The sequence below is a fragment of the Natator depressus genome, chromosome 4 (genome assembly GCF_965152275.1).
Source record: "Natator depressus isolate rNatDep1 chromosome 4, rNatDep2.hap1, whole genome shotgun sequence".
NCBI lineage: Eukaryota > Metazoa > Chordata > Testudines > Cheloniidae > Natator > Natator depressus.
In genome coordinates this window covers 59,726,083-59,736,214 of record NC_134237.1, presented here as the reverse complement: position 1 = coordinate 59,736,214, position 10,132 = coordinate 59,726,083, and the positions used below count along the sequence as shown (strand labels likewise).

The window sequence follows — 10,132 nt, the reverse complement described above, 5'->3', positions numbered from 1 at the left end:
CGGTGCAGTGCTGCGAATCCAGTCCCCTAATGCCAGTTTGAAAAAAATACACCTCTTGCCCCACATTCGAATGAATTCGAAACAGGTGGTGAAGAGACTCAGCTGGGGTCAAACTCACGGAAACCAAACAAGTCTCTCCTAATGCGTTCCGCTAGAGAAGGAAGCCCCAGCCCAGCGTGGTAACTGAGCAAAGGAGACTAGTAGGAAACGGACCGGCATCTTCAATTGAAGGGGAAGAGGAAGAGTTCTATTTACAATAGCTTTATGAACTGCAAAGCTCACCTCTAAAACTAAGCCACAACCTTAAAGCAGCTCTCTCTGTTTGCCTGAGCAGTGAGCTCCTACGTCTTTTGTGCTCTTTGTTCAGAGGGTTTTTTTTTTTTTTAAACATGCATTGTAACATTTCTTTTAAGGATTGCCTGCCAAAAGAGAATCCCCTAAGGAAAACCAGACCAAGAAAGTAGTGACCAATCCTTTTCGGATTATTGTCAGAAGGCTCCTCCCAGCCCCTACAATTTGCATAAAAAAATCCAGAAAACTCTTGTTTGCCCAGCATCTTGATCAGTTTGTCCACCCCTGTCTAACAGTCAGAGCCTGAGCCTCCTGGAAAGCTGCATGTAGCCTCAGGGGAGCTGAGAGTTTCTCTCTCTGGGCTAGAGCCTGTTTTCTGCCTTTGTAAGAAACTGGAAGCCTCGCTGGGGCGTTTTTTTCACCCCCGTTTTAGAGCGTGAGTCACCAACCATGTACCAGGGATACTGGTCTCTGTTCCTGATCTTTATCGCCTCCCACTGCGTAGGGTCCGTCAAAGGGCTCTTTCTTTTTGGACAGCCCGAGTTCTCATACAAGAGGTCCAACTGCAAACCTATCCCCGCCTCCCTCTTGTTGTGCCGCGGGATCGAGTACCCGAACATGAGGCTGCCCAATCTGCTGGGGCATGAAACGATCCAGGAGGTCCTGGAGCAGGCTGGAGCCTGGATCCCTCTAGTTCAGAAGCAGTGCCACCCGGACACCAGAAAGTTCCTGTGCTCGCTCTTTGCGCCCGTCTGCATCGATGACCTGGATGAGACCATTCAGCCTTGCCATTCGCTCTGTGAGCAGGTGAAGGACAGTTGCGCCCCAGTTATGTCTGCCTTCGGCTTCCCCTGGCCTGAGATGCTGGACTGCAGCCGCTTCCCCCAGGACAACGACCTCTGCATCCCCCCGGCAAGCAGCGACCACGTCCTCCCTACCCCCAGAGAAGGTAAGAATGATACTGCTGCAGCCTCCTTCGAGCTTGGGCATTATTATTTCAGTGAGGGGTTCATAGGTTTCCCTGCATATTGTAATGCCTCAAGAACCAGAACATCCCCTATACTCTGCAACACATGCCAGGGGCTATGGAGTCATCTCGGTTGCAGCTGTAGGTCTATGGGAGAGTGAATACTAGCTTTTAAAGCCGCCGAAAATGAATTGTTTCCTGCCGTGAACAGGTTTTAAACAGTGACCAAAGTTAAGAACTACAGGAGGTTGTTTTACACCTGTATTTACCATGACAGTTTGTTGTAGGGTTGCTAAAGAGAGAGCGCTAGAGAGTGGAACTGAAAAAATGCCAAGATTTTTGATTGACCAGCAAACCAATTTCACACGTGAAAAGTCCATGAATCGACAGTTAGTACGAATGAAGGAAGCCTCTTCCACTGGTACCCGCTTTTTATTTGGGGGCTGGTTTTAATTAGGTGGAGAAGATCATGCAAAAGGAGAATTTCCCTAGTTATAAAAGGGGTGGGCGGGTGAGAGGGAGTTGCTTTGGGAAGGGAACCTCGGGCGCTCGATACTCTTTCACAAAACCCCACGGTGTGCCTGACTTGATTTTTGTTCCTCGTGGGAGGGGAAGGGGGCTCCTTAATCCTTTTCAGGGGATTCAACAGGAACTTCTTTTCAAGCCCCTGCTTCCTTCTAGGCAGATCTTAAATCAATTGCAAAGTTGCTTAGCAATCTTTTCTGACATGATGCAGCGTGACTTTCCAATCCTCTTGAGGTTAGGTGGGTAATTCACTGGAAATGTTTTGCATTTTTTGAACATTTTCCCAACCCAAGCGATAAACAAATCAATGCTTTTATTCCTATCGCTTTCAGTGGGAACTTTGGTGGTTTTGTAATTTTACTTGGAGTCCCTGGCTCTTTGCTGCTGTACATTTCACAAATCTTCCTCTCCTTTTTGAAAAAGGAAGGATTTTGACCGGAACGTGATCTATATTATTTCCATAGCTGAAAGAATACGCACACTTCACAGCTCAGAGTTCATTCCTGTTTTAGTGAAAATCCCTCTATTCTTAGAATTTAAAAAAAACCCAACAGTTCGTTTAGAGAGGTTATGTTAACGAAACAATCTCTGTGCGATCAGTTCTGGTGTCATCTAGGAAATGAAAGGTAAGTCAGAAGTTAAAGGCAGCTGTGAGCACTCTATAAAGGGCACATACCAGTTGGTAGAAAATCTCAATTCGCTTCAATGTTCCCAAACGCCACCTGCTGTTCTTTTTTAACCAAACCTGCTTCTTACATTTCCAGCACCAAAGGTCTGTGATGCCTGCAAAAACAAGAACGAAGATGACAACGACATCGTGGAAAACCTTTGCAAAAATGACTTTGGTAAGTGGAAAAAGAGCCCTCTGGTTAGCATTCCAGGACTGGGGTCCGCTCCTGTAATGATCAGGTTAATCTCCCACAGCAGGCAATGGGATTTCTGCCAGAGTAAGGATACAGTCAGGCTTTAGACTTGTCTGCAAATCAAACTAAACTCAATCCTTCTAAGATACTGTGTCAGAAGGCTTCAATCATGCAAATCCTAGTCAGAGTGAAAAAAAAAGTGTTTTTAAATCCTAGCAAAGTCAGATTTCTGTTTGCAATTTCCTCCTCATCTCAAAAACCAACAAAATTACCAACAATAAAGCTGTTTAATATTCGTTTATATAGTGGACTCTGGCAAGTGGAGTAGTACAATGAATAAGAGCAATCTGTAATCTCAAATACTGTCTAGGGGAAAAAGTGGAGGAAGGATTTCATATAGGGGTGCAGGGGAAGAGATCCAAATGCCCAGTCTCAAACATTGGTAAAGACTTTCTTTGCAGATTATAAATGAGCCTCTACATACGATTTAACAGAGAAGGTGGTGTGTGGAGACTTAAGTATATATACAAAACATGAAGATTCTGGGTTAGAAGAGGACAGGAAAGCCCTTTTAACAGGGAGAATTGGGAAATGTACAAACTATAGTATGCCTATTTCAAGAGACTATTCTAATAGATCAATATTTATAATTGCAGGTGGACCTGTACTGTAAACATCTAGTAATTCAAATGTGTCCTCAGAAACAAAGCCATTATGAGGACAATGTATTAATATAGCTTGTATTTATCCTGGCTTTGGACTGGCAAACAATGCCTGAGGTATTCACATAAAACCTTTTAGAGCTAAACATGTTGTGTAAGTCCTTAAAGAGCCTTGTATTTCCCTCTCCTTAGTTATTTTATCAAATCAAATGCAGCTGTTAGGTCAGTTCTCCTTCCACGTGATCTATTCTTTTAAACAGCAATACATGTGAAATATCATTTCCTTACAAGTTTACCTAAAAATCCTCTCCAGACTAATAAATTAAGTTTAACGTTTTCAACCACAGAAAAGATCAGATTTCAAATTAGATTTAGATTCTTCCCCCTCCCTCCTTTTCTAGGGAAGAATTTCCCTAAATTCTAGGGTTTCAGTAAGAATAAATATGTGCTAGGTTTTAACCCAGCATTAGACAATGTACAAAATGCGCCCTCTCTGTGTTTGCAAACATTAGGAAAACTAAAGAAAAGATGCATTTAGAAAAGAAGGAAAAAAAATCTTAAGGTTGATTCAAACTGAGATGACTTGCATGCACTTAGTGGCTTTAGAAAATGAGCCACCTGCTGCCCATTCTGTCAGCCCCTGACAGTTTAATTAGCAATAGAAGACCTCCCTCCCCAGGTCCCCTTTATGTGCACTAATGGGAAAAAAAAATCTCTCAATCTCTCTCATCCCACTTCTCCCTCCCCCCTGCCCCGCTCTCTCTATTAGCCCTGAAGATAAAAGTGAAGGAGATCACATACATCAATGGGGACACCAAGATCACCCCTGAAACAAAGAGCAAAACCATCTACAAGCTGAATGGGGTGACAGAGAGGGATCTGAGGAAGACAGTGCTCTGGCTCAAAGGTGGCCTGCAGTGTACCTGTGATGAGATGAATGACATAAATGCACCCTATTTAGTGATGGGACAAAGGCAGGCTGGGGAGCTGGTGATCACCTCCGTGAAGCGGTGGCAGAAAGGGCAGCGGGCGTTCAAACGATTCTCCCGCAGCATCCGCAAACTGCAATGCTAATCACTTCTACTCTAGTCACTTTCACCCCAGTCACTTACACCAGCTGCCCCAGTTCTGAGCTCTTCAAGCCTCTTGCACCTTCTTGTTTCAGCCTTTCTGAACCACAAGATATAGCAGGCATGGGAGACGATGGCTGTTTGTTTAAAATGAAGAGGAGGGGAAAACCCGCCCCTTCAAATTTTGTAAATATATTAAAACTGTAATAAAAATCATGAATATTTTTGTGAAGTATTAAAATATCTTGCTTAAAGCTAGTTTGTTTGGTTTGATTTTTGAATAAGTGCAAATGTGACATTGGTCTGAATTTTTCTTTTTTCCTTCATGTTGGGAAAGCTGCTCAATTGATATCACCACCTTTCTCTATACACACACATTTGTGTTTGCGTGTATTTCTCTCTGACACACTCAGAGATGGCAACAAACATTTCCCCCTTTTGTTGACCTTGTACATGGAGTCTGATTTTTGTCCATGTATGAAATGGCATGCCATCTATTTTAACACTATAGAGGAGACCATTACAACTGCTGCATGAGGTACATATGCATCAATACAAGTAAGTTAACCATGTGTACATTTTGTTTTCTGACCCTGCCCCCCGAAACAAAAAAAAACATTTTGTAGACTGATCTGAATACACCTTTTAACTTTTTTAAACTTGCAAATTAAACCATTTGTAGCCTAACTGTAATATACCTAAGGATTAACCTGAAAGAGTTGTAAAATATTGTTTTAACCAACCTTGTAAATATTCCAGATAAACGTTATATCCTTGTATATAAACTTTACATCACAGTTTACCAATTGTCTTCCTTTGGGGGAGGGGGGTGGAGTTATGTCAACGAGTTTTGAAAATGAGAGAATTGAGAATCACCACCACAAACGGGTTTTTGTCATAATACAGCAAAACTTGCACCAAAGTCCCCAACTCCAATAGTCAATAAATAACCACTTTAGAGAGCCCAGTCCCATGATTGGATCCATGAGGGTTGGGCTCTCTAAAGTGGTTATTTATTGAATTAATAGGACTCCACACAAACCTAAAGATCCACCCATAGCAGTTCTAAGATGTCTCTGTAACTCTTAAACACCATTTTAAGATTAGCAGGTTTTTTTGCTGCTCCTTTGGGTGGCCAATTATGGTTTCACCATGTCTCCTAGGAAGACTTTGCTGTCTCGCTCTTTTTTTAAAAAAATTGTATTTTTTTTATTTCCCCTCCAAAAAATAAGAAGAGAACAAAGAAAAAGGACAAAAAGAACAAAAAAGGAAAGAAAGAGGGTAGGGAGGGGAAAGGAAAGTAGCATCTCAGGTCTGGTCTACACTACAGACCTATACTGATATAACTAGATCCTTCAGGGTTGTGAAAAATCCACACCCAGAGCAACGTAGTTATACTGACCTACCTCCTCCCACCCCATAGACAGCACTATGTTACCGGGACAGCTTCTCCCACTGACATAGCTATCACCTCTTGGGGAGGTGGATTAACTAAGCCAACGGGAGAGAGCTCTCCCATCAGTGTAGAGTGTCTTCATTACAATGCTACAGCAACACTTTAAGTGTTGACTTGCCCTCAGATTCCTCATAATTTAGGAATTAGTCAAAGATTTCCAAAAATTCAAACCAACTCTTTTTAAATTTGTCTAAGGGGAAGACTTTGCTCTTTATCGATGTAGAGTTACAATGGCTTATCTATTTTAAAATGATCAGAATAAGGTTAATTTTCATACACATACAATTGATAGTAGTATAAAAGGAACCGGAAGTCCTACATGAAAATCCCTGTTAGAACAATTTAATAGTGCAGAATAATTAAGGCCCTTTGTTTTGGGGTTTTATTTTATTTAACATTTCCTAAGAATTTGTCAGTGTTTATTACTAACATTTAAAAAAATGGGTGAAAATTGGTGCAAAAAATTAACTTCATGGTTTTCTAGGTAAATATCAGGATTAATACTGGGGGCTTTGTCCGGCAGGAGAAGCAGACCGAGCTCTGTGACCTGGGTCTTCTCTTGGGGTGCATGTTGTAACCCTCCTTCAGGCAGCGCTGAAGGGCCCAGCTATTCACAGGGGCTATCACTGGGGTCAGTACTCACAGGGGCAGCAATAGGTGGGGGCTAGGAAATACCCGGTGTGGTAGGGTGCTTGATACTTGCGGGGCAGAGTGAAGGGGTTCCTGGTGGGGCAGGAGGCCAGTACTCACTGGACAGGGGGGTGATGGGTGCCCATACTTACAGGGTGCAACTTTTGCTGTGCTGATTGGCAATGGTCTTGATGTTGCCATTCTACATCACCATGGTGTAGCAGCTGAGGAAGTTCAGGTCCATGCCAACCACCAACATGGCAGTTTCTGGTGCCTTCTGCTCCCTGCAGACCTGTCGTAGCAGCGGTTGCACAGTCTTGACTTCTGGGATCTGGCACCCTGCCAGTCTCACTGCCCCACTGCAGAGCAACAGCCACCCACCAGCAGTTACCCTGTTCGGTGCAGCCACACTGTGCTGTCTGTCAGGGACCCTACACAGAGGAACCGTCTCCCCACCAGAGTCTGGACTAGTACCTTGCTCCGGAAGGAGAGATAACCACTTGGTATGTGCCATCTCTCATTTCAGGGCAGGGAGTCAGGTAGGGAGGGGGGCAAAAACTAAAAAAATTAGTAAAAACAAATAATGGGTTTTGTAAAACCTAAGCCATTTTCAGTAAAAATCAGTAAAAACCAAAACCAAAGGGCCTGAGAAATAATTAAAATGGTAAAATAACAAACAAAAAGCTAGTACTTCTATTTCATATATATTTTTATATATTAATACTTTTACTTAGGCAAGAAATATCAACAAACATAATAGGATTTTTAAAAACAAAACCTCACTGGGGTTAGCTAAGAGCTTAACTAGGAGACTATCTTAGCACCCGTTCTTCTAAACTGTTACAGAGGAATGTGATTACACGGTCATATTTTATCATATATCTTTAAATAATATAAATATGAATGGGCCTATTCCTCAAAGCTGCTGAACACCCAGTACTCCTATTGAATGCAGTGAGAATATTAGACTCTCAGGATCAGTCCCTGTCTTTTATTACTGACACAGAATAACATGCGTATACCACACAATAATCAGTTTTTCAATGTGAAAACTAGAAAAGCAGCCCCATTATTTTTCATGCATTCAGAATGATTTTTATCTTGTAGCATACAAGGTTAAACCTTTTACTATCTATTGCACAGAGCTTGTTTTGAACAGGATAAGATCCTGGGGCCCCATCCTGCATTCGTTGCATACTCAATGTTTCCATTGAAGTCAACAATGCAGGACTGGCCCTTCACAGGAATATCTGCAGACAAACTTAGAAAGTAAGTGGCTCATACATTGCAGATATTTTCTTATGGCTTTTCCTCTGAAAGTGTAGGGCTTCTCATGAAATAGGTCGGATCCCTTCTGTGCCCTGACATTATTACTTGAATACCAACAGTGGACTCAGCATTGTACAAACCCAACAATAAGCAGATGCCACACAGCTCTATCTGTCCTTCACAACACGATAGGACCACTGTCACTAACCTGATCCAGTGCTTAGACCAGATCAGCTCATGGATGAAGAACAGCTGGCTGAAGTGGATCAAGGTGGAAATTATGCTGATTGGCAGAGGAAAGCACTTAGAAAAGTTTGCAGCCATGGTTCAGTCTCCATTGAGTGAAGATACACAACCACACCTAACCAATTCAGTCCACAGTTTAGGAGTACTCCTGGTTTTCTCACTGATACTAAGCTCTCATGTAATAGCCATAAGACTGTCCCCATCATGTTGTTTGAAAACAACAGCTTTGACTTCAATGGGAGCACAAGCGAGCACCAAGTCACTTGCCCAGGGTCACACTGAGTCAGTGGGACTGTTTGCTCAGGGTCACATTGACATCAGTGGGATTACTGTCATGAGTAAAGTACGTAGGATTTAGACCAGTGTGAAGAATAGCACTCAGATCATTTAATTCCTATTTATTTCCCTGATTTAACTATGTGTCTTGCCATTTTAATGTTATCCTAACAATAATAATTCACTTCACCAAAAAAGGAAAGGTTTACTTAGTGTTTGTATTATAAAACCTATTATCAGGGGTGTACAACCCAGCTATTGAAAATCCAGCTCAGTTGAAAATTAGCATTATAAGGTCTCAACTTGGAAACAATCTTCTCCAGATGTTACCAGAAAAATCAATTTAATCTATTTCATAATTTTTACATTTTAGGAAATCATTTTGTCTGACTATAACTGGACGTCTTTGGTTATGTCAGGTAAAAAGAAATTCAAGTAAGTAGCTAAAGGCCATGCATATCTATAACTTCTGATCAGCATTGAATCACATACATTTGTTTAGAATTAGCTTTCTCACCTGATTTGTTAGGTTTCTAACTTAGATAATAGGATTATTTGCAAACAAAATAAAATAGGGATTCACTTTCATATGATTTAAGGGAAAAAGTAATTTTCTAGACACTTGTTCTCTTCTAATTAAAAAGAATATTGTTTGGTAGTCAAGTATAGAAGTCTCATTGTTATTGCTTCCATAAAATATTTTAAAATACCAGTTGACTACAATGAACTAATTTATGGAAAATAATAATACTTAACGTTTATTAAACAGTTTTCATCCAAGTTTCTCAAAGTGCTTTATAATCACCCTAATTTTATTGATCAGGAAAATCAGGTCCAGATGGGTTAAATAACTTGCTCAAAGTCACACAGCAGCCATATACAGAGTTCTGAAAAGAATCAAATCTCTTGCCTCCAATTGCTGTGCTCTAACCACTAGACCATAGCAATCTGAATGGCTCATGGTAGTACATCAATGTTGCAATTGTATCATTGGGAAGCATAATAGTGACTAATGTTCCCTCTAGATTATTTTTCCCTATGTGTGAAAAAGTGAGTGCCCAAACTCAAGTTTAAAACTTATCAGCAAAGTCTCTTACTCTCTTGTTCTCTTCCTTTCTTAGTGTATATCCTCTAATTCCACCTCTTTCCATTTCACTCATTCCTGCTCCTTTTTCCCCCATTCCTCATTTATTCCATGCCCCTATATTCACTATTGCCTCCTCTCCACCACTCACTCTCACTTGTTCCTTCCCCCCACCACATATCCTCTCCCTCATTCTCACTGTCCTTGTACGAAAAAGAAAGAGAACATACACAACAATCCTACACGTTCCAAAAAACCAAAGATACTTGAACAATTCAAAACTACCTAAACAGCATCCGACGAAGTGGGTATTCACCCACGAAAGCTCATGCTCCAACACGTCCATTAGTCTATACGGTGCCACAGGACTCTTTGCCGCTTTTACAGATCCAGACTAACACAGCTACCCCTCTGAAGCCCGCTCTCTCAGTTTTCTCTTGTACTGTCTATCATCAGAAAGTAACGGGCTTCTCCTCTGCAAGTGGCTGGGCTGCAGGTGGGTATGGTTAGAGAGAGATGGGGGCTGGGGGAATGGGAAATTGAAACTGAGCCCTTTTGTCTACTCTGGGTTTACCAGTACAGCGATAATGGTATAAACTGCCCCATTGGAAGTACAGCTTGTACCAACAAAAGAAAGTGCTTTTGCCAGTATAGAGTATACTGGTTCCCCAATACACTTTTACAGGTATACGTGCTATAGAAATGTTGTAAAAATAAAATAATCACATCCCTAACCAACAGAGTTATACTTGCAAAAGTTTCCTGTTTAGACCTGCCCTAAGTGTTCTTAAAG

At 41.5% G+C, this 10,132-nt stretch overlaps 1 protein-coding gene across 1 annotated transcript; it reads left to right on the top strand.

Moving 5' to 3' along the window:
* Positions 1 to 558: 558 nt before the first annotated feature.
* SFRP2 (secreted frizzled related protein 2) lies at positions 559 to 4,551 on the top strand. Its single transcript, XM_074951028.1, has 3 exons — positions 559 to 1,240; positions 2,548 to 2,628; positions 4,078 to 4,551. Exons 1-3 carry the CDS (start codon positions 742 to 744, stop codon positions 4,380 to 4,382), a joined length of 885 nt encoding a protein of 294 aa, XP_074807129.1. The 5' UTR covers positions 559 to 741; the 3' UTR covers positions 4,383 to 4,551.
* The last annotated feature ends 5,581 nt before the right edge of the window (positions 4,552 to 10,132 follow it).

Coding starts and splice junctions, on each gene's coding strand:
- SFRP2 (XM_074951028.1), top strand. CDS start 742: ATGTACCAGGGATACTGGTCTCTGTTCCTGATCTTTATCGCCTCCCAC. Junction 1,241..2,547: donor CCTCCCTACCCCCAGAGAAG/GTAAGAATGATA, acceptor TTACATTTCCAG/CACCAAAGGTCTGTGATGCC. Junction 2,629..4,077: donor CCTTTGCAAAAATGACTTTG/GTAAGTGGAAAA, acceptor TCTCTCTATTAG/CCCTGAAGATAAAAGTGAAG.